The following is a 25,110-nucleotide window of genomic DNA, read 5'->3' as shown; positions in this document are numbered from 1 at the left end:
GTCAGCAATGGGTGTGGCTGACATAGCCAAATGCACGAATTAGAAGGATGTCCACATACTTTTGGCCACGTAGTGTATTTGTATGTATACTTGACAGGCAAGGATATGTTTTCTCAAAGGAGAAGGGTTTCAATGAAAGAGTGCAAATGAGAAATTAAGTCTGTTCCCGAATAAGTGTTAAATATTTATGACATCGGCACACATCCCTGCTTGTCTCTTCCTATAATATAAATTATTGTTTGTTATATATCTATCTGTTAGGGTGGAGGAGTCAAACCCCAATCCTATCCAGGTTCCTCCTGATGACTCCATCTTTGGTCTTTGCTTATCTGGGTTCCTTCTGATGATTCCAATGCAGTATTTTATCTTTCATTTGATTACACATTCTGTTGCTATGACATGGCTCTACATTTTATGTACACAGAAATTGTCTTTTTGATCCCCGACCCCTCCCTGATCCCTAAAACATAATTATCGGTTGACTTTTTTTATATCTTTTGTGTGATGTTGAAAATTGACTTCATTAAAACTGCAATTCAGATGGAGTGCCTGTAAGGGGTGATGCATCTTTATAGGAAAATACAGGCAGTCCCTCACTGACTACCAGGTTGGGTTACTACAGTCCGTTCATAAGTCAATTGGTACATAAGTCAGAAAATACTACCGATAACCCTATAACATGTACGTGTACTCCACCAAGTCACTTTATACAAAATAAAATCGTTTTCCCTTAAGTTTTTAAATTTTTTTTTTACCTTTCACTACTTTTATGCAAGAATAACAAATAAAATGCAATAAGAAGTAATAAAATAATAACATAAAGTAATAACATCCACATCAGGATCTGAATTTTTAAAATTTTTTAAAGTTATTCTTCACCATTGAGAGAAAAGGCCAAACACTATATATAGCATGATATTTCAAAAATGTATTGGGCCCGACATGTTCTCGTGGATTAGGCATTGCGTGGCGGAGGTATGCGCTCTACCGAGTGCCCTTCTAGTTTTCTAAGATTTCCAGCCGTACACACATACATACAGACAATTGCCTTGCAAAGGTGGAGGGGATTGTGCCCACGACCTCACACGGATACCCCCATCATGCATGCAAAATCTGGAGGAGATTGGGCCTGCCATGTTTTTTTCTCTAATTTTTCAAATCTTTGCACATACAGTGGTGAGAAAATGTTTGTGAACCCTTTAGAATTTTCTGTATTTCTACACAAATTTGACCTAAAATGTGATCAGATCTTCATTTAAGTCTGAATAATAATGACAACGTGAATGAACAAATAGCACACAAAAAAAATCTACTTTTTCATTTATTTATTGAGCAAAATGATCCAACATTCAATTTGTTTGTCGGAGAAAGTATGTGAACCTTGAGGTTAATCAGCTCAATTAAGGGGGTAATTACAGTCAAGCATTTCAGTCAAAGGGATGACAATCAGGAATGAGTTTGGGTGGCCCTGCCCAATATGAAAAACAAACTTTGTTCGTCACCATCAGAGTCTGGTCTTCACCACACAGGTTTGTTGAAGCATATCATGCCCCGATCAAGAGGTTTCTGAGGACCTCAGAAAAAGAGTTTTTGATTCTCATCGGTCTGGAAAGGGTTAAAAGAATCGATTTCTAAAGATGTTGGGCTCCACCAATCCACTGTCAGGCAGATAGTGTGGAAATGGAGAAAATTCACACCGTTGTTACTCTTTCCAGGAGCGGTCGTCCAACGAAAATCACTCCAAGAGCAAGGCGTTCAATAATCCAGGAGGTCACAAAAAACCCAGGGTAACCTCGAAGGATCTGCAGGCTTCTCTTGCATTGACTCATGTCAGGGTTCATGAGTCCACCATCAGGAAAACACTGAACAAGAATAGTGTGCATGGGAGGATAGCAAAGAGGAAATCACTGCTCTCCAAGAAGAACATTGCCACCAGTCTCAAGTTTGCTAAAGACCACCTGGATGATCCAGAAGGCTATTGGAAAAATGTTCTGTGGACAGATTGAGTCGACAGCGGAACTTTTTTGGCTTAAATGAGAAACGTTATGTTTGGCAAAAACCAAACACTGCATTCCAACATAAGAACTTCATCTCAACTGTGAAGCATGTTGGTGGGAGTGTTATAGTTTGGGGCTGATTTGCTGCCTCAGGACCCAGACGGCTTACCATCATTGACGGAACCATGAATTCTAGATTGCACCAGCGAATTCTGCAGGAGAATGTCAGGGCATCTATCGATGAGCTGAAGTTTAACAGGAAGTGGTTCATGCAGCAAGACAATGATCGTAAACACACAAGTACATCTACAGCAAAATGGCTGAAGCAAAAGAGAGTTTGCATTTTGAAATGTCACAAAGTCCAGAAATCAAGTCAAAGTCCAGACCTTAATAAAATTAAAATATTGTGGCATAACCTGAAGCGAGCAGTTCATGCAAGGAAGCCCATGAATGTCTCTGAGTTGAGGCAGTTCTGCAAGGAGGAATGGGCCAAAATTCCTCCAAGCTGATGTGCAGGACTGATCAAGAGTTACAAAAAACGTTTGGTTGAAGTTGTTGCTACTCCAGGAAGTCCCACCAGTTACTGAATATAAAGGCCCTGTCACACCTTGACATTTTAGCCAGCGTATGGCAAGGTATAAAAATGTATGTAAAACGCTGGCGTACGCTGAACTATTAATGTTTTTTCCCAGTTTTGGACGTATTCATAACGAGTTGGACGTATGCATAACGTATTAGTAACGTACTACACAGAACGTTTCGATAACATATAGATAACTTATACCAACGAATGCTGAGCGTGATGTCGGCGTTCACAACCTATGCCCAACAATAGTCTAACTTATGCATAGCGCACGGCAGCGTATCGCCGATGATCACGTGTCAAGCTAGACATCGAAGTGTCAAGCCGCTGTCACACCTTGACGTTTTAGCCAGCGTATGTCGACGTATGAAAAAATTGCCGAATACGCTGGCACACGTCTAATAAGTTATGGATAAGTTTTGTGTACGTTAAGAGCACACTGAAACACGCTGGCATACGTCGTAGTACGCCGAGTACGTTGACAAATTTTCAGCATGTTGAAAATTTTTCGATGTATCCAGCGTATGACACACACGTTCCACATACGCTGGCCATAAGTTGTAGGCACGTTACGCGATCGTTGACACATGTCGGCACACGTTACTTGTGAGTGACTCATAAGTAGAAACACGTCGAGGTAATGTTTAGCTTACCCGAATCTTATTTCTAACCGATGAGTAACGTGCTTTCAACCTATGTGTAACGTATCTCCAGCGCACATTGACATATGTAGATGTATTTGATGTCTGCCGGATGACCACAGAACTTACTGAACGTGTTACTAACTTACAGCTGCTGTATAATGGCGTATTGGCAGCGTTTAGGGGAATTGGTATATAAAAATGGGGTTCACACAGGAGGAACCCGTCAATGTTCCAGACTCCATGATTTTTTTTTTCTTCGGCATGACGGTGATGTTGACACTTCGATTTCTAGTGCGGTTATGATTTAAGTTGTTGAGCGGCAGCTTATTAATTATATTATATTGTTATGAATTTGCGCCCGCTGGCGTGCGAATGTCCGCGTTCAACTGATAACGGCCACTTCGCTCACCGGACGGACAATTCAGTCGCGACTTTCCGGAACAACGCCGAAAACCAGTCACGGGTGTGCTCCATGCGCACACCACGGCCTAGTCAATATTCTACCCGCGCGTGACAGGGTCAAGCACTGAATTGTCGATATACCTAATTATTCACGCAGGCAGCCTACCGAGAGACCGTACCTCAGCGAGGTCTGCTTGGACACGAACGCTTAAGCAGTTCGTTCCGTTCTGGGATAACCGAGCGGTGTATTATCGCGAGACCTCGCTGGACGCAATTCTTTTATCAGCTATCAAAAAGCCCACTATTATTCCGAAGGCAAGATAGCAGTTCAAGTTGGGGAAAAGGACACAACGAACGGGTTAACATTTAAACACACACATTTATTACTTACACGTACACACATGCACGTATACTGAAAAGCAATGGATGGGTGAACACGCATGCAGTTATGCAACCATACAAAAGCAATGAATGCGGGACAGAGACAAAACACGAGCAAGGAAAAGCACTACAACCGTCGATTATTAATCATGTACAAGCACTGATACTATCCTACTTGCGGGACACGGCTCCACAACTTTCACACAAAGAAAAGCAAGGAAAAGACCCCCCCCCGCCCAAAGACAAGGGGGTCAGACTGGACCCGTAGGCCTTTATAACGTGGAGCCGTGAAGACCGCAGAGGCTCCGCGAGACCATTGCAGGTTACCTCCACCCTCGTGGTGACTTCCTTGGGCGACCCTCGATGGTCCTTCTCCAGCGACCCACCGACTGCGGAGACTCTGGACTCCAGGCTCCAGCACGGCTCCCCACAACTCCACACTCCGACACGAGCCCAGATCTCCACTGACTGACTGACTGACTCCACCGACTCACTACTGACCCAGGCAGAGAGCGACCACTACCTCCAGACCTCCAGACCCACAGCCCCACTGACTAGACCTCTCGTTCTGCGTGGCCTTTTATGTCGACGGCACATCGCCCTCCCTTCGCGGTGCGCGGGGGAGGAAAATTCCAGGAGATCGGCCCGGCTCTTTTGTTTTAATAACTGCCTCCCCACGTCTCTTCCGCACGTGCTTTTCATTGGGGGGGGGGAGGGGTGAGGCCGTCGTCAGTTCTCTCCCGAGGAATGTCAGGCTTCTCGCAACCCTGCTGAGGTGGCAACGTGGTGGTGGTGTGGTTGGCGTTATGGTGGCGTGGCTGGCATTTTGTGGTGGTAGTGAGGGTGGTGTGGTTTGGCGGTGGTGGTTAAGGTGGTTGTTGTGAAGGCGGCTGTTCGTTGTCTGTGGGGATGTTGACGGTTGACGAGAAGGTGGTTGTGATCGTGGTTGTTGTGGTTGGTGGTGCTTTGTGGTGGTAGTAATGGCGGTTGGTCCAAAATAACGATAGTAAAAGAAAAACGGCTAACTCAAAGATCACAGCCCGGGTGACACGAATAATACCCATTAAACAACGGTGGGGAAATCTAACTGAACACGGACGTATCTGCATCACTGAACTAAGGACGTTTATGGTGTTCTGCGAATTTCCACAGCCGTAACACTACCCCCTCCCCTTTTAACAGACTCGTTCCGAGTCGTCGAATTTTTGTGTGCCATCATGTGTAAGTTTCCCCGAGTACATTTTATCTTCGGATCCCTGAGTGCGACATTTAGTGTATTCGTGTCCCAAAAATAAATAACCTACGGGCTGAGTAACTAACTAAACAAACCCACTCATGCAGATGACAAATAAATTGCCGGCGCTATGACACACATGCAGGGGGAAGCAACTCATGTACAATTTACCTTAACCTTATCCTTATACATTTTACACTAAACCATGGCCCAGGACTGATGGACTCTGTGGGAAAAAGGCACATAGCAATGTCAGTCATAGTTTTGAGGGTGAGCGCCCCCGCAGCTGAAGGTCGGATGTCTTCGGGGCCTGTTCAAAAGGCCCCATTGTCTGTCACAAAAACCTTTTCAAGTCTTCAGCTGCTGAAGGCAACTCACCTTAAGCCGGTGGCTATGCGCCATCCCACAGGCCATTCTTCAAGAAGGGAGCCAGGCTGCTCACATGCAGTCTCTGGCTCATGAAACGATGCAGGTGACAGGGAATGTGGCCGGCTGCACCAATGCAGTCCTCGGCCTCCCCCTTGAATGAGCGCAAGCAAACGAAAATTAGCTGTCGGTGCACGGGCTGCTCAATGCAATCCCGTGGTGCAGATGGATGGATGGACAACACTGTGCACGGGCCGCCAATGCAGTCCCGTGATGCGGCTGCCTACAGGGCAGTCCCTGAAGAACGCGCGATGATCCTGGCGCACATGGTGATGGGTTAATGGGGAAAATGCAACAATGAGGGCTAGCAGGCATGGGATCAAAGCAAAGGCAGGCAGACAAGGCATGGCAAGGCAAGACAAGGCCGTTGTAGCAAAACGGGCCGGTGGTGAAGCTGACCGGCACAGGCCTTGTAGCAAAACAGCAGGCAGATGAATTGGCCGGCCTCTTGTCTTGTCCTACAAGTGTGTGGAGGGAGTGCGGTGCTGCTGGCCACTCGGAAGGTGGGCTCGGACCTACCCTACTGTCTCCCTCCCAACCAATCGCTTTTGCCTGTCTCTGTCCATACCCACTTCCTTAATTTGCAAAAAATCCCCAATTTAGCCCCATATTATTTTTTTTTGTTTTATTTTATTTCTATTTCCCCTTCTATAAAATCGTCTCCCTAACCCCCTTTATTGTCTCTGTCCGGCTAACCTATCATGTCTCCAAGCCTACTCCCAACCCCTACGTTCCCTTCCTGGAGGGGAATAAGGGAGAGCTAGCGTCTTGTGTCGAGGCCCAACGAAGCCCCAGAATGGCCTCCTAAGATCTCAGCGATCTACTTACCCAAGGTGGGTCCAGCGGCCCACAACGAGAGCGAAGGGATGGATGGTGCGGAGGGGTACACTTCCTAATCTACCCTAACATTATTAACTTTAAACTACCCCGGGGCTTTCCAAAAGCACCTCTTGCTTAACTGCTGGTTCTACAAACCAAGATTCCCATCGCCTGTGTTGGTGTCCTCACAATTTCGGGCCTCGCCCTCAAATTTTCCCTCGTGCCCTCGCACGGTTTCGTGGCTGGGACGAGTGGCTCCCTTGGCAGGAACTACCCTCTGCCAATTCTCCAACGATGGCACCCCCGGGCCCTGCAACTGCCTCCGAGCCTACCAGCTCCCTAAACTCTGGGGAGTGCCCTCCCTGGCTACTCTCCTGAAATGCTCACATGGCAGGCTGGCGCCCCGGGCCCCTTCCCTGGGTGCCCGTACCCAATGCACTGCCCACGCGGCCAATGGCGCCCCGGGCCCCGCATCATGCGGGCCCACCCGTGCCCACTACACTATCCCGGCCCCCCATGGGCCCTTGGCCGACTCGCCCGGTGCCCGGGGTACCCACTAAGCGATACTCACGGTTCGCAGCCACGCTCCCAGCCCGTCAACAGGGCTCCTGCACCCCTCCAAATGGGTTTCGAGCCTACGTTCCCACCAACAACAAAACGACCTCCATTTTGTAAATTTAACTAACCCACTAACTCATATTATACTGACCCTGGGGTCCCTTGGGTGTCAATCACTCCTCCCTCCTATCACTCATCGCACCATGCATTCCACATTCACTCCATTCACTCAGGCCGGCTGGCCCTCACTCACTCACCAAGTACATTTTCCATTCTCTTCTCACTAAATCCCATAACTACCTCGTGCTCCCCCGTCATCCCTTAAAATATAGCACATCCTCTTAACACTACGTAGCTAAGTTACATCCCCTCTACACATTCGCAGTCTGTCCATGTCCTCAAAATCCCTTTCCCATCCTAAATCTGACTAAATTCCCTCTAACTAATCCATTCCACGGGCCCCACGAGGACTTATCCCTGCCTCATGGAGCTGGTCGAGCTAAACTAACCCATCCCCTCACTAGTGGTATCCTGTGCCTGGGACAGGGGGGTCTTCCACCCCTTGCCCAGGAATCCTGTTCATCCGAAGCGAGGCTTGCTTGTTTTTTTTTTTTTTTAATTTGCGCACCAGCGCAGCAACTCGCAACCTGCGCTCTTTTTTCCGTGACGTCATGGCAGCTGTTCGCGCTTCGCGCACCTCGTCCCTCTTGGACAGTACCATCCGGCAGGAATTTTCCTTCTGCCGGATTCCAACCATACATGCAACTATGACGTCACCCTGCGCATTCAAAGCAAGCCTCGCGTTCCGAGGGGTTCCCCACGCGAACACATGTGCTCTACTCGTCGGAGCTTCACACACGCTTGCCTGGAGAACCCATCCGGTCCAAATCCATATCCAGCCTACCTTCTGTCCGTCCGCGGGATCGGCTAATCCACCGCGTGCGTTTACGGACTGGGCTTCACTCTCGCAGGCGCACACGTGGCGGCCTCGTACGTAGCACAGCACGGACCCCGGATGCGCTGCCGTGCAAACCCGGCGCGGTCCCCAATGCAGCTACGGCCCGCTACTCGGCCTTTGTCCACTGTCAGGCACCGTCGTCGTCGCACTCTCGCGCACAAACTTCCACGTGCCACGATGCTCACACATCTCGACATGACATTCACACCGGGACATGCAGTTGTATGTTCGCGCATGCCAACCGCCATCTCCCTCACATACAGCGACCTCACACACACGGTCTCTCTCACACACAGCCGTTCCCTCGCACACGTGGTTCCACTCACACACGGCCTTTCACTTGCACAGGGGGTTTCACTCACACGCACCTTTTCACTCATGCTCGCCATTTCACTCGCACACGCTGTCTCTTCCACACACGGTGCTTCATCCACACACGGTGTGCTGGGAGGCATGCACTTCGGCTCACTCGCAACCTCGCACACCATTTTACTCACACACATGGTTTCTTTTTCACACAACCTTTCACCCACGCCATGCGCGCGTTTCAGCACACATTTTGCCACACTCGTGAACACACACACCGGGACATTCGCAATGGGGAATCGCGTCACTACAAGGGGTCCCGGGGTCTCCAACCCCCTCAAGCTCCACGTGCACCCGTCCACAGCACTCGCCCCCTCTACCTCGCAAAGCTCGACCGGACCCACCTGGTTGAGATCCGCTTCAAGGGGGAATATTCCCTCCCCTCGTTCCTGAGGGAGGCTATCCGGCTGCTTGCACCGGGTCATGACACATTCCCCAAGCTCCCCCTCATTGTCCTCCACTACCTCCATGTGTGTGTGTTCGTCTTTCACCCCGTCTTTATCGTGTAGTCTCTCCTCTACCTTTTCTATCTCCCGCGTCTGTTATTTCTGTCACTTCCTGGCTCCATTTCCTTCCCATTTGATTCGTTCTTCCTCTCTGAGCCCCCTTAGCTGTTCGTTATCTTTCCGGAGCTTTTCCATCTCTGTGGACTCAAATTTTGCTCTCTACTTGAGTCGGTTAATTTCAAACTCGTTTTCTTTGTGTTTTCTATCCCACAGTCTCTCATGTTCTTCATTCTCCAATCTCATAGTTTCCCTCAATTGGTTAATCTCCCTTTCCTGTTTCATTCCTTGTTCTGTCACTATCTCCTCGTACTCCAACCTTGCTTTTTCCTTTTGTTGTTCAGTTTCAAATTCATTCTGTTTTTGTTTTTTATTCCACCGTCTCTCTTGTTCCTCATTCTGCAATCTCGTAGTTTCCTTCAATTGGCTGATTTCCTTTTCCTGTCTCATTCGTCCTTCTTTCTGTTTTCTATTCCACTGTTTCTCTTGTTCTTCCTTCTCCAATCTTGTTGTTTCCTTCAATTGGCTGATTTCCTTCTTCTGTCTCATTCCTTGTTCCTTCACTACTCTTTCTTGCATCTCATTCTTTAATCTGGCTTTGGCTTCCAGCTGTTCGATCTGCACAGTGTGGTTCCTTAACGTTTCATTCTCCGTTCTTGTTCTTTCCTCTCTTAACATCCTGAGTTAGTTTTGTAGTCCTGTTTCTTTGCTTTGGTGTTTCAGTAACTCAGAAGCTTTTTTTTCTAATTCCGTCCTCATCTCCGCACCTCTTTCACATTCTTCCTTCCTCATTTCATCCACTCTCTTGCTCATCTCCTTTAGTTGGTGAATTTCCAATTCGTGTTCTTTTTGTTTTCTATTCCACTGTCTCTCTTGTTCCTCCTTCTCCAATCTCATCGTTTTCTTCACTTTGTTGATCTCTACTTCCTGCACCATTTCCTGCAATTTCTTACGGTATTCCTGCCATTCCTGTTCTGTTTTTATCTTCTCTTCCAGGCTTTCTCTTTCCTGATTGCCTGTTCTTACCTCTTCCTTCAGTTGTCTCAATTCAAAATCATGTTCCCGTCTTCCCTTTTCCAGCTTCGTTTTTCATTCCTCTTCCAAGTTCTCTCTATCCGGGGACTTACTAATTTGCTCTTCCTCTATTCTTTCGTTCAGTTCGTTCTTCTCTTGTTCCAACTTATGGGTATTCCCCTCTACTTTCCTCATTTCTCCTTGTAGTTCTTTGAACTGTCTTGATTTTTCCAACAATTCTTCCTTCCTTTCCTCCAGATATTTCTCTCCTCTTTTTATCTTGTGTTCGATGCTTTCTTTTATCTGTTTGCCTGATCTTACCTCTTCCTTTAGTTGTTTTAATTCCAAATCGTGTTTCCGTTTTTCCTCCTCCAACTTTGCCCTCCATTCTTCTTCCACCCTCATGTCTTCCTGTACATCGGCCAATCGTTGTGACTCCGTACGCACGTAATCCTCATGAACCCTGTATATGCGCCGCCGTGCCTCGTCCAATTCAAAGGAAAACGAATGTAATTCTCTTATACAGTTGTCACCATTCCTCCACCGCTGCAAGGACTTCGACACTTGTCTCCGAAGCCCGTCAATGCATGCTCCGGCATCCTTCCACGCCTGCCATGACCTCGCGGTTTGAATCGGTAGCTGGGAGCCCACGCCTCGTATCGTGCCGTTCGTGGTGCTATTAATAGCAACCCGCTCCGTGTTGCGCTGAGATGCGGCAGCGCCGCTATTTTGCAAGTTTGGGTTTGTTTGCCGGCAAAGTTCCTGCTCAGTGTACGAGGGTGAGCGCCCCCACTGATTATAATTGGTGATGGGGTTATAAAAAGAACCGTCCCGGGCCATGGATTCTAACCGTGCAAAATCGATTCCACCCTGCGCCCGTTCGCCTTGAAATGCCATCTTTCTTCTCGGAACAATTTAACCACTCAAAATTTATTGGAACCGGAGGGTCGCCTCGCACACCCTTGATCCGGTTCCGCTAATTTGGTTGGAGGCGGGAAAGTTTGTTTCCCCGCTCCTCGACACCAGTGTTACACCTCGACGCCGAAAACCAGTCACGGGTGTGCTCCAAGCGCACACGACGGCCTAGTCAATATTCTACCCGTGTGCGACAGGGTCAATCGCCGAATTGTCGATATACCGAATTATTCGCGCGGGCAGCCTACCGAGAGACCGTACCTCAGCGAGGTCTGCTTGGACACGAACCGCTTAAGCAGTTCGTTCCGTTCTGGGATAACCGAGCGGTGTATTATCGCGAAACCTCGCTGGACCCAATTCTTTTATCGGCTATCAAAAAGCCCGCTATTATTCCGAAGGCAAGATAGCAGTTCAATTGGGGAAAAAGGACACAACAAACGGGTTAACATTTAAACACACACATTTATTATTTACACGTACACACATGCACGCATACAGAAAAGCAATGGATGGGTGAACACGCATGCAGTTATGCAACCATACAAAAGCAATGAATTCGGGACGGGGACAAAACACGAGCAAGGCAAAGCACTACAACTGTCTATTATTAATCATGTACAAGCACTTATACGGTCCTACTTGCGGGACACGGCGCCCCAACTTTCACACAAAGAAATGCAAGGAAAAGACCCCCCAAAGACAAGGGGGTCTGACTGGACCCGTAGGCCTTTATAACGTGGAGCCGTGTAGACCGCAGAGGCTCTGCGAGACCCTTGCAGGTTACCTCCACCCTCGTGGTGACTTCCTTGGGCGATCCACGATGGTCCTTCTCCAGCGACCCACCGAATGCGGGGACTCTGGACTCCAGGCTCCAGCACGGCTCCCCACAACTCCGCACTCCGACACGAGCCCAGATCTCCACTGACTGACTGACTGACTCCACCGACTCACTACTGACCCAGGCAGAGAGCGACCACTACCTCCAGACCTCCAGACCCACAGCCCCACTGACTAGACCTCTCGTTCCGCATGCCCTTTTATCTCGACGGCGCGTTTCCCCTCCCTTCGCGGCGCGCGGGGGAAGAAAATTCCAGGAGAGATCAGCCCGGCTCTTTTGTTTTAATAACTGCCTCCCCGCGTCTCTTCCGCACGTCCTTTTCATTTGGGGGGGGGGGAGGGTGAGGCCGTCGTCCGTTCTCTCCCTACGAATGTCAGGCTTCTCGCAACCCTGCTGAGGTGGCAACGTGGTGGTGGTGTGGTTGGCGTTATGGTGATGTAGCTGGCGTTTTGTGGTGGTAGTGAGAGTGATGTGATTGGGCTGTGGTGGTTAAGGTGGTTGTTGTGAAGGCGGCTGTTCGTTGTCTGTGGGGATGTTGGCGGTTGACGAGAAGGTGGTTGTGGTGATCGTGGTTGTGTTTGGTGACGCTTTGTGGTGGTAGTAATGGCGGTTGGTCCAAAATAACGATAGTAAAAGAAAAACGGCTAACTCAAAGATCGCAGCCTGGGTGACACGAATAATACCCATTAAACAACGGTGGGGAAATCTAACTGAAACACGGACTTATTGGCATAACTGAACTAAGGACCTATATGGTGTTCTGCGAATTTCCACAGCCGTAACAATATTATAACCGCACTATAAATCGAAGTGTCACCATCACCGTCATGCCGAAGAAAAAGAAAAATAAAAAATAAAAAACCATGGAGTCTGGAACACTGACGCTAAACATTACCTCGACGTGTTTCGACTTATGAGTAACTTACAAGTAACGTGTGTCAACGAGCGCGTAACGTGCCTACAACTTATGGCCAGCGTATGCGGAACGTGTGAGTCATACGCCGGCATATGTTGAAAAATTTTAAGCATATTAAAATTTGTCTACAGCTCGGCGTACTACGACGTATGCCAGCGTACTACGACGTATACCAAACTTACGCATAATGTATTCGACGTGTGCCAGCGTTTTGGACAACTTTTTCATACGTCGGCATACGCTGGCTAAATCGTCAAGTTGTGACAGGGCCTTAAAGGTTCACAACTTCACATACTTTTTCTGACAAAGAAATTGAATGTTGGATCATTTTGGTAAATAAATAAATGAAAAGTAGGTGTGTGTGTGTGTGTGTGTGTGTGTGTGTGTGTGTGTGTGTGTGTGTGTGTGTGTGTGTGTGTGTGTGTGTGTGTGTGTGTGTGTGTGTGTGTGTGTGTGTGTGTGTGTGTGTGTGTGTGCTATTTGCTTAATCAGGTTGTCTTTATCTATTAGTAGGACTTCAATGAAGATCTGATCACATTGAAGGTGAAATTTATGCAGAAATACAGAAAATGTTAAAGGGTTCACAAACTTTCTCTCACCATTGTACATCGTACATACAGAGAGCCTCTGGGGGATTTGATTTTTTGGGCATTGGACTTGACCCTGGATACTCCCAGCACGTATGCAAAATTTGGTGGAGATTGGTCGAGGGGTGTGCAATTGTATATAGATCAAAGAAAAGGCTTCACACATGCACATGGCACACACACACACACGCACACACACACACATTTATACAGATAGCCAGATCGCCGCTTTTTTATTTTGACAGGTGGCTAAAGTTCACGCTTGACGAAAGAAAAGTTAGCTTTTTTTTAGCAGCGTCTCGCGTAGCGAACGCTGCTCATAGAGAGCTCGATGTTGTTGTTGTTGTTGTTGTTGTTGTTGTTGTTGTTGTTGTTCTTCTTCTTCTTCTTCTGAAGACAAAACCCTAATCTCCAGAACTCGGCTCTTGTATATACAACATCCGGATCTCCTTAAATACTGAGCACATGTACACATCCTCACATTTTTTTTTTTTGAGAGCGCCTTTTGAGAGCGTCTAACATGAACTTTTAAATATATTCGGACATTTGCTTTAAAGTTTCGAAAAGTTCACGTTACTATTTAAAGATTATTCCATTTATCGTATTGTAATTTCGTAAATACATTATTTATTTCGTAAATACACGATATATCGTAAATACATAAATACATTATGACGGGTTTCGCTATTGGCTTAATCAAGGCACGTGACGCAATATCGGAAGTTGTTGTTTTAAAAAAAAAAAAAATTTATTATTATTTTTTTTTTAGCCGACAAAACCTTTAGGAAGCTGCTCTTGGACACATTTGTCCTTGTTTAATCATGTCCTTCTGGTAGCTTTGTCTGCCATAGCGTTTTACTTGTGCTTACGGATACGATCATTGTCAAGAGTCTACTTGAGCTTAAGTTGTTTTCCTTCATCGGAGTTTCTGCGAAATTCTCCAAATGGTGTTTTCATGTGCACTTCACTTTATGCACTTCATATTCTACAAAGAAAGTGGGGAAATATCAGGTTATGGCAAGCATCACGTGGTCATGTGGATGAAATTGTCACAAGATTAGACTTGGTTGCATCGCTGGAAGAAACCACTAAGATGTGGGGAGTCCAGATGAAATGATAATCAGGCACCCCCACCAAACTTCTCCTGTTCAAGTCCACCACCATTCCATCTTGACTCTCCATTCGACGGCGTTTCCGCTCCGACTCCTCGTGATCGCAGCTTTCAATAACGATATAACACGCCTTTGATTCACCACTAAAGTTAACAGTTCACGTCATGATTTTCCCTGGCAAGGAACTCCCCTTTCAGTTAGCATTCTTTTTGAGTTAAGTACTCATAGATATTGGTAGTTTGCACCATCAAACGCCATTCTTCGGTTTGTGTGGTACGTCAGGTGATTGATGTGTAGAGCTAGCAATTAATAAAAGGTGCACATATGATATCGCAGCTCGTATGTAAGTACAGTGTGTATGTCATAAGCGATGGTGAATGAAAGCACCCGTTTAGTTGTCTTGCACGCAAATCCGATCAGAAGTGTGTCCAACAACCAGAGCTCGTAAGAAACCTTGTATAGCGCTACCTTTTGGTGGTGATCTGGCTCTTTAAGTTGGCCTCAATTATTGGTCGTGGATGTTGAAAATTTGATGATGTTTTGAAAATGGTGTCCTATTGTGTGTCTGTGCATTTGCTATATTTTCTGTTTGGTGTTTCACAGTGTAATTAGCCTTACCTGCATGGGGTTGGAGTGTTGGAATGTGAATTTGACAAGTGATGTTTACCTGTGGTTTCGTTACCTTGCGCCAACTGTACAGAATTATAGATCCCATCAAGGTTATATAAAGTTGCTCTCATAATTTGAAATTGTCTGCAACCCTGAACTTTGACCCACAGGTTTTTTGACAAGACAGAAAATGAGTGGGAAAAACGGCCAAACTTTGAGAAAGTCCCAGGAAAGTACGACTTGGTGCAAATGGAATACAGTGCTAGCAAAGGCCAGGTAATGTCAAAAGACAGTAAAATTTGATTAAAAACTACCTTTGGTGTGCGTGTGTGTTGTTGTGTTAGTATCCGTTTTAGATAGTCCTTCCCTGATGTCTTGTGGGTTGATGGAACAAAATGTATTGTGAGGGCTTTAAGGTAGGTCTTATTCAGGTCAGGTATGGGAGCATGTGCCAGAACAGCGCGTCGCTGCGTCCACTTTCCGCCGGTACTCCAGGGGCCTCCGTCTGGCCATCCCCCAGGCAGATGCCAGGCCCATCCCCATCTCCTTGAGATGATGGTCAACCTGCTGCAACCATGAGGCACGTGGTCGGCCCACTGGCCTCCTCCACTCATGAGACTCCCTCGCTGAGAGAATCTGGTGAGCAGGATCAGCGTCAGGAAAACGAGCCACATGTCCATACAGCCGCAGCTGACGCTCACGGACTATGCAGGTAACAAATCTCATCCGAGTCTCTCTCAGCAACCGCTCGTTGGACACAAAATCCGACCAGCGATAGCCAAGGATTCTCCGAAGAGACCTGGGTACCAAAGGAATTAAGTCTCCGTCTCAGATCCTTGGTCAAAGTCCAAGTCTCGCACCCATAGAGCAAGACTGGAAGTACCAAGGACCTGAAGACTCGGACTTTCGTCCTCCCGCACAGGTACCGGCAGCGCCACACCCCATGATCCAGTGAATCCATGACTCCCCAGGCCCGACCCAGACGTCTATTGACCTCCGGCTCACAACCTGCGGAGACATGAATATCACTGCCAAGGTAAGTGAATCTATCCACGACCTCAACATCCTCACCACAAACAGACACAGACAGGACAGCAGCATCCAAGATGTCACCGAAAGCCTGGATCTTTGTTTTGACCCAAGAAATCCGTAATCCCAACGGCTCCGACTCCTCCTTCAGCACCTCGAGGGCCCCCAAGAGGATGTCTAAAGTCTCCGCAAAGATGACTGCATCATCTGCAAAATCAAGGTCCGAGATCTTGACATTGCCAAACGATGCACCGCAACTTGATCTCTCCGACATCCTCCCAAAAATCCAGTCCATACAAGTGCTGAAAAGTGTGGGGGCAAGTACACATCCCTGACGAACTCCAGTAACAACTGGAAATAAGTCAGAGGCGGTACCACCACACTTCACAGCACTCTCAGTACCAGAGTAGAGTTCAGACATCAGATCGATCAGTTTCGGTGGCACCCCACGAAGACCAAGAATCCTCCAGAGGACATCCCGATTCACTGAATCGAACGCTTTACAGAGATCAACATAGGCTGCAAGCAGCCCCTGCCGAAACTCTCGTCTGCGTTCAGTGAGGACACGAAGAGCAAGGATACGGTCAATCGTTGACCTCTTTGGTGTAAAGCCTGACTGCTCTGGACGCTGGTGCTCAAGCAGATGGTGGCGAACCCTATCAAGAATTATCCGAGCAAAGACCTTGCCCGGCACTGAGAGCAGCGTCACCCCTCGGTAGTTGTTGCAGTCTTGGCGATCACCCTTCCCTTTCCAGAGAGGGACAACAAGGCCCCTCTTCCAGTCAGTTGGGATGATGCCTGTGTTCCAGGCAGAGCACAAAACTGCATGCAACGACGCGAGTGCAGCATTTCCACCAGCCTTGAGAAGTTCAGCATGGATGCCACAGATCCCTGGAGCTTTGCCCCGTTTCAACTGGTTCACCGCAGCCCGTGTTTCCACAAGCGATGGTGGACCACAGTTGATTCGAGGGTCAGCAACAGGGATTGTAACACCCTTGACGTCCAACTCGACAGCTGGGGGATCAGCCTGGTACAACCGCTCAAAGTAACCGGCCCAGCGGGCCTTCACTGCAGACTCCTCTGTCAAGAGCCTACCACTCTCTGCTCGAACTGCAGTGCTCCGAGGGATGGGCTTGGATGAACGTAATGCGCGAATTCCCTGTAAGCGGGACGAGAATCACCTGTCCACAGGTGATGCTCTACCCCCTCACAGATTCCTCGCACATAGGCCTCCTTGTCCACCCTCAGTGCACGTACAGTTTTACGCCTCAGCTCCCTGAACAGCTCAGCTCTGCCATTCAGCCTGGCCCTGCGACTCTGGTCAATGGTATCCAGTGTCCCTTGAGAGACAAAATTCTTCTTTGCCCTGCGGTGAACTCCAAGGCATCCACCGGCAACATCAAGGACGGTGGTCTTGAAGGTGCTCCACAACTCTTCAGGACCCCCCAAAGCACCCAGACCCCCCAAGTGTCCACTCAGCCTGTTCGCAAACTCCTCAGCTACTCTCTCATCCCTGAGCTTGGCAACATCCAGCCTAGGCTGGGATGGTACCATTCTCCAGGATTTAAGGTGCAGCTTTAGAGTTGCTACAACAAGCCTGTGGTCAGTATTGAGGAACTGAGCACTCCGGTAGACCCTGCAGTTCTGGATCATCCTCCAACGACCGTCAATGAGGACATGGTCAATCTCCTTTGCCACACCGCCAGCGTTGGAATACCAAGTCCAGCGATGAGCTTGCGGCGCTGAAACCATGAACCAGCCACCCTAAGTCCATGACTTCTTGCAAAGTCAAGGAACTTAGTGCTATTCTGGTTCATAGTTCCTGACCCATGGGGACCAACACACACCTCATAACCATCCCTATCAGTTCCAGTCGATGCATTGAAATCCCCCAAGACTAGAAGTGTATCTCGTCTGGGGCACTGATCAACCACAGACTCGAGTGTGGCGTAGAATGCATCCTTCACGGTAAGATCACTCGCCTCAGTCGGAGCATAAATAGAGACCAGGGAAATGACACCTAAGGAGTGACGAATCCTTAATCTCATAATACGCTCGTTGACCGGTGTTACCTCAATTATCATTGGGGTCAGCTTATTGGACACAGCTACAGCAACTCCTTGGGTATGGTAACCATCAGAGCGACCAGACCAATAGTAGGTGTAACCACCCACCATTATCTCGCCGCAATCCGGTCTCCGAACCTCAGAGAGAGCTGCAATCCCGATGTCCAAACGCTTGAGCTCAGATGATAACAGAGACAGGTGATCATCCTCTCTTAGGGATAGGACATTCCAGGCACCCACCCGAAGGGACCGCCTCAGGTTAACCCAAGGAGACCGCCGTCTGGTGGACGACACCTCAGCACCACTCCGACACACTCTCCCGCAATCTGACCCAGGGATGTTACCCCGTGGTTTCCCTCCTATCAAAGATTGGGGGTCCCGAAGGCTTTGCCCCAATCCCATCATCCGGTGAGCTGCCCTGCGAAGGGAAGTTGCACAGGAGGTACTCCCACGGAGTGGGTTTTCGTTTTGCGGAATGAAGCGTTTTATGGTGGCTGGAGTGCAAATCCTGCCACCAACCTCCTAATAAGAAGTAACCCAACTGCAGGAGGACGTCCGCAGACACAGTTGGGCACTAGATATGGATGGCCGTTGGCTCACAAGGAGCTCCTCCGCCCTTTGACAGGTTTTGTTTTTAATCCTGCTGGGTGTCCATATCCAAACACCCTCCTCACCAGAAAACCTGGTGGGGGAGACGGTTTAGTCGCCGACAACCCGACCATGGAACAGGTTAGTACAGGTTTACATGGTACCTGTAGCAGGTCACATATCTAACCTGACCTGACAATGTCTTATTCCCATTCTTCATTATTTTATCTACTTTACTTTACTTCACACATGACCTTCTCGATCACACAAGCATGCAAGCAGCTCATTTGCATACGCCACCAAAACGCATTAAAACCTCGGGCCATTCTCAAACCAACGTTCACCTCACACCATTGCCGTACTCAGACCCCAATGCTACAACATTTCTACAACCACCCCAATGCCTTCCTAAAAATCCCCACATGAGACCACAACCCAAACTTGCCTACACTCTATTGATGCCACAATCTCAACCACAATCGTCATCACCATCATGAACTCGCCGCTCTACAATCGCTACGCCATGCCACCGCTGCCTCGCTCAACGACCACCACATCTCCCTCTGGACTGGCAGGAGACAAGGGAGCAGCTTTTACTCATATATATTATTTGGGATGGACATTGTCGTGTCTGGCTCAGGGCACGGGCATGCGCTGGGTGCAATTCAATGTCATGGGGATAGCCCTAGCGTTCCGCTCAACTGTGGCCCCCATTTGGTGTCCAGCACATGTTTGTGGCCAGAGAGCGCTGCCAGATGCCCTCGCCCCATGTTATTCTGGGAACTCCTTCACGTGGAATAGTGTGGAGCAAATGAAGTGATTGCCGGTGTGAAATCCTCGTCGGGGCGAGGTCAACACCCTTTGTTCCTGGGGTTACGGAGTGGAACAAAGTCCATGACTGAGCAGAAGAGCCAGACGCCAGAATGCAATGAGATGGGATAAGTATTTACTGTACATGTACAGACTTCATCACACATCATTTGAACGATCTCCTCACACGTTATTTTCTTTGTTCCTAAAATCCCCTTACCCACATCATTACATTTTCCTCTTTGTGCCTCACTGCATTTCACCACACGACACCACACCTCATCGTACCTCCTCAAATGACAAACCGATGACACTCCCTGTTTTTCTCCCTCCTCCCCCTCCTTCCCCTCCTACGTGACTGGGAAGCGTGGGCCATCGGCCACGCCAGGGAAAAAAGAGAAGGCAAACACCTCATACTTTCTCTCTCCTTCTTTGCCTTTAATTTCCCTGGGTACGTGTCTGGTGGCGCCTGGCATGTTAGTATAATTAAGATTGTAGAAGTTTCGTATCGGTTGACTGTATTTTATATATATATATATATATATATATATATATATATATGTATATATATTTTATATGTATGGACTGATTTTATTTGTACTCGTTTCAAAGGTAACTCATGATGGTATACATATGCACGTTGTCTTTTTTTTTTTTTCCACATTCGATCCAATATGGCCGACCAGCGGCTATTTTCGTTGCATAAAATAACCCTGTGTCAAACACATCCTCTACCATTTCTCGGACATGCATTTACAGATCTTGTTCAAACTTGGCACACATATAATTAATTATGGCTAACATAAGCACGTCATGTGTTTTTTCGAGATCAGATCTAAGATGGTCGAATGGCAGCTATTTTGTTACTTAACCGTGTCCTGAACCATTTATCTGACATACATGGTCCGATTTTGTTCAGACTTCGCACAAGCACAGTACACAATGGCATACACTGGCATTTCAATTTATTTTGCGATCTGATCAAAGATGGTAGACTGGCGGCCATTTTAGTTGTAAAAAAAGCCCGATTGTTGAACACGTCCTCAACCATTTCTCGGACATGCATATACTGATCTTCTTCATACTTGGCACACAGATAATGAATGATGGCTTGCATAAGCACGGCATTTTTTTTGAGATCAGATCCAAGATGGCTGACTGGTGGCCATTTTGTTACTTAAACGTGCCCCTAACCATTTATCGGACATGCACGGTACGATTTTGTTGAAACTTGGCACAAACACAGTAGTTGTTGGCATACACATCCCCCTCACTTTATTTTGCCTATTTTATCAAAGATGGCCGACTGGTAGACTGGCAGCCATTTTACTTGGACATAAATATGGGCTCGCCCTTTAACCCCACACAGCAAAATTACTTAAACAACGGGGACTATGATATTTTGTCTTTTCTTACTTGTTTAATGCTTATGAAAGTGATAAAATCAGACCTTGTAAATGCCTTTTTATCAGACTTTTTATTTTCAGGCCATTGTAGTTAATTTTTCACTCAAATAAATACATGTGAGAATTCTTCCCATGCAATGAAACTGGCTTAAATCTCATTGGTCTTCCAGACTTTAGGCCTCGTACCCCTGTGCAGGCTCTTGCTATTTTCGTCTGGTATCCCAGGCACATGACTATTCCATATATAAACTTCATAGCATAATGTTTCTGACATTCCCTGTATGTCCATGCAGGAAAAGACTGAGGTGGATTCTGGGCCGGCAATAGCTCCTCCGCCTTCTTGCTTACATCCCAAGGTGTTTGCTATACTGGACACCCTGTGCAACAAACAGCTCATGGAACGTGCTGTTGTTGAGATGAAGTACGACATTAAAAAAGCTCCACTAGGTATATTTATTTCACTATTTGTCCCACTCTCAATGGAATGCTGTAGATATTAACTCTACCCTCGATTGCTAAATGGGCTGTCACTCCTTGACGATTTAGCCAGCGTATGCCGATTTATGATTTTTTTTTCTAAAACGCTGGCACACGTCGAATACGTTATGGGTACGTCATGTGTACATTAGGTGCACGCTGAAAAACACTACCATAGGTAGTATTATTTTTTTTTTTTTTTTTTTTTTGTATACCTTGGTCGAGGCTCGTATGAGAGCGAACACACAACTCACAGCAAGGAGGCATGAGACAAGAGGGGCGGGAGTGGAAGGGACAAAACATTGGGGAACAGACACAGGTGAACTGTGGAAGGGAGAGGGATGGGGATGGGACGGGGAACATGGCGAGGGGAAGATGGACATTAAAGGGACTTTCAGGAAGGAAAGCAGGAGAATTGAAGGAAGTGGGCTTGGGTGGATTATCGGGGGTAGAAAAGATCGAGGATTTGGATGGGGGAAGATAAGAGGTGGTGGTGAACAGCTGTTTTGAAAGCCTGAAGGGAAGAATGGGAAAGAATAGAGTGAGGAAGTTTATTCCAAAGGCGGGAAAAAAGAGGAATGAAAGAGTGAAGATGAGCAGTGATTCGTGATTTTGGTAGTTTTACCAGAAGGGGGTTGTTGGCGGACCTTGAGCGCCCTGTGGAAATGTGGTTGGGACAAATCGCAGAGAGAGCAGGGGGGCAAGGCTGGAGAGGAGTCGGTAGAAGACAGAAAGACCACCGACCAACCTGCGGTGATTGAGTGAGAGGCCCAAAGACTCAGCTTCATTGCGGGAGATGCCAATGATCTTAAAAGCCCTGGTTTCGACAGCGTGAAGTCGAGAAATGTGGGAGGCAGGAGCACCAGCCCAGAGGGGAGAGCAGTACTCCATCAGGCTACGGACAAAAGCTTTGTAAGTGGTCAGGAGCTCAAGAGGGCCGAGGAAGGACTTTGCACGACGGAGGATTCCCAGTCGGCGACTGGCTTTGAGGCAAGGTTGGAAATGTGACTTTCCCAGGAAAGGTCATGGCAGATAGTGAGACCCAGAAGCTTGAAAGAAAAGACTTCTTCCAGAGGATTGTTGAGAAAGTGGATGGGGGGGTTTTATAAACGGTCCTTTCGAAGAGACATAGTGAGAGTGTGAGATTTGTCTGGATTGAAAGACATGTTCCACGTGTTGGACCAGTTTGTGATTTTATCCAGATCTGCAGTGAGCGAAGAAGCTGCTGCTTGCCGGTCTGAGGGATGACAGATGGTACGGCAGAGGGTGGAGTCATCGGCAAAGAGAAATAGAGGATTTTCCAGAGAGTCCGAGAGATCATTGATGAAAACCAGAAAAAGAACAGGGCCCAGAACGCTACCTTGAGGAACTCCAGCCTGCACAGGAAGAGGGGATGAAAGAACTCCATTTAGGGCCACACGTTGACTGCGACAGGAGAGGAAGTCTGCGAGCCATGAGTGGAGATGGCCTTGAATACCATGGGAAGAGAGTTTGGTGAGTAGGGCAGGGTGCCAGACTGTGTCAAAAGCACGTGATATGTCCAGGGATACGGCTCGGATTTCCTGTCTGGCATTGAGGACCTCCATCCATTGATGGGAGAGCAGTAGCAGCATATCTAGGGTAGAGTGACCTGGTCTGAAACCAAATTGATGATTGGAAATCAAGCCATTGGAGAAGAGGAAGGATTTCATGTCTGAAGCGATGATGGATTCCATAACCTTGCTGATGATTGGGAGAAGGCTGATTGGTCTATAGTTACAGGGATCTGTTTTTGCACCTTTTTATGCAGGGCAGTGATGTTAGCAGATTTCCAAGCAGATGGCAGATGACCTTGGGAAAATGAGAGGGTGAATAGAACAGAGAGAGAGGGTGAGCAAGAGCAGAAGAGCAGGCTTTGAGGACACGTGGGCTGATGCCGTCTGGACCGGTTGCAGAATCTGACTCGAGGTTTGAAAGCAAGCTCTCCACCTTGTCAGGAGAAAAGGATACAGAGTCCAGGGACAGTTGGGTGCGACTGGGTAAAGTGGGTAGAGATAGTGATGGGTTTGGGACACAAGATTTAGCTGCAAACACCGAGTTTAGACATTCAGCTTTATCACGTGTGGAATCAGCAGTGCGGCCATTTGAGGAAAGGGAGGGGATGGAGGGGGAACATACACCAGAAACAGATTTGATTAAACGCCACCAGGATTTTGAGGAGGGAGAGAGGTTTGAGAGTTCAGACTTGAGATGAGAAAGATGTTGTTTTCTGGCTCTCCTGAGGGTAGCTACACACTTGTTCCGAGCTTTGTGGAAGGAACTGAGATTGCCCTCAGTTGGGTTTGCTTTCCATGAGGCAAAGGCAAGTTGTTTCAGGACAACTGCCTCGCCACAAGCTTCAGTAAACCAAGGGCGGGAGGAAGGGTAAGACAACTGAACACGAGAGGGGATAAATCTGTGCATGAGGGAGAGCAAGTTTCTTTGAAAGAATTCCCAGGATGAGTTGATGTTTGAGAAAGTAGTGATAGGAGACCAGTCTGTAAGTTTGATGGCTGCTCGGAGACCCTGCCAGTCGGCTTGAGTGAAATGCCAGACTCGACGGCGGTGAGGTGGTTCTCTGATAACAGCCAGAAAGATGTCCACTTTAACAAGGACGTGGTCAGAAGAACCAATTGGAGCGAAGGAAGAGCAGCAGATATTGTCAGGGAAATTTGTCAAAATCAGATCCAGAAGAGATGGAGTACCATTGGTTGAGATCCGGGTCGGGAAGTTGACCGATTGAGTCAGTCCCAATGAGTCACAGAAAGCTTTTGCTGATGTCCCATGGCAGGTGAGAGAGGTACCCACACCTAGCCAACTGGCGTGATGACAATTGAAGTCGCCACATAAGAGGAAGAGAGAGTTTGCATGAGAAGATAGAAGATGGTCCATGTTTTCGGAGAGTGAGGTGTAGATGGAGTCATCACTGTTCGGTGGACGGTACAGTACACATATAAACATGAGGTGGGAGTGGAGGGGAAGCCGAAGCCAGAGGTATTCCTGGGGGTGTGGGGGAGTGAGAGCAGTGCAGGGAGAGTGAGGAATAGAGTCTTTGATGAAGAGAGCAACACCTCCACCAGGACGAGGCTCAGGTCTGTCATACCGTAAGAGGGAGTAACCAGGGAGAGATACTTGGGAGTCAGTCACGTCTTGGGAGAGGAAAGTTTCTGTTAGGCAGATAATGTCTGGTTTGTCAGTGGCAACCTGCATGGAAAGATCTGAAAGGTTTGAGCGAAGGCCCCGGATATTTGAGGTCCACACTTTTAATGAAGAGGTAGGGGAGGAGGCTTTGGGTGCAGGAGGTGGAGGGGGCGGGGAGGGTAGGACGAGGGACGAGGGGGAGGTAAGGAGGGTTGCTGAAGGAGTGTGGGGTATTGCAGAATAGCGAGGGGAGGGGGCCGAATGAGGAGGAGAAAAGGCTCTGTGGTGCTGGGAGAGAGGGGGGACAAGAGACAAGGAAGATGGCAGTTGAGTATTTGAGGAGATGGAGTGAAGAGATGGAGGTGAGAGGGCAGTGGAGGGAGGCAGGTTGGTGGATGAGAGGGGGGCAACTTAGAGAAGGAAGAGTGAGGGGGATGAAAGGTGGGAGAAAGGTGAGGGGGGATTTTTGAGAGAGGTGAGAGGGAGGCTTGGAGGGAGAAGAGTGGGATGGTTGCTTTGAGAGTGAAACTGAGCGGTGATGGGGGTGAGTTGCTACTGAAGTTGGAAAAAAAGAATGGTTGATGGAAAGCGAGCATCCATGGCAAACTGTGGTTTTTAAAAGTTTTAGGTCAGAGATGCGATTTAACACAATTCTTGATGGATGCAATGAAGGCGAATTCAGAGCATGGAGAGAAGAAGCGCTGTAATAGTTG

The 25,110-nt window shown here is 47.9% G+C and overlaps 1 protein-coding gene across 4 annotated transcripts in view; it reads left to right on the top strand.

The window, feature by feature from the left end:
- Positions 1-25,110, top strand: part of PARP2 (poly(ADP-ribose) polymerase 2) — a 141,682-nt gene that overhangs the window by 22,250 nt on the left and 94,322 nt on the right. For all 4 annotated transcript variants that reach the window (XM_085894897.1, XM_085894895.1, XM_085894894.1 and 1 more), the window contains 2 exons: positions 15,033-15,138; positions 21,055-21,208. In XM_085894897.1, the coding sequence (XP_085751023.1) occupies positions 15,033-15,138; positions 21,055-21,208 (260 nt within the window). The remainder of the gene's footprint in view (positions 1-15,032; positions 15,139-21,054; positions 21,209-25,110) is intronic.

Source organism: Eptatretus burgeri, chromosome 9 (assembly GCF_056783735.1).
Source record: "Eptatretus burgeri isolate ZD-2024b chromosome 9, Ebu_testis_v1, whole genome shotgun sequence".
Lineage (NCBI taxonomy): Eukaryota > Metazoa > Chordata > Myxini > Myxiniformes > Myxinidae > Eptatretus > Eptatretus burgeri.
The sequence above is the reverse complement of the archived record's forward strand: the minus strand, read 5'-3'. Positions and strand labels throughout refer to the sequence as shown.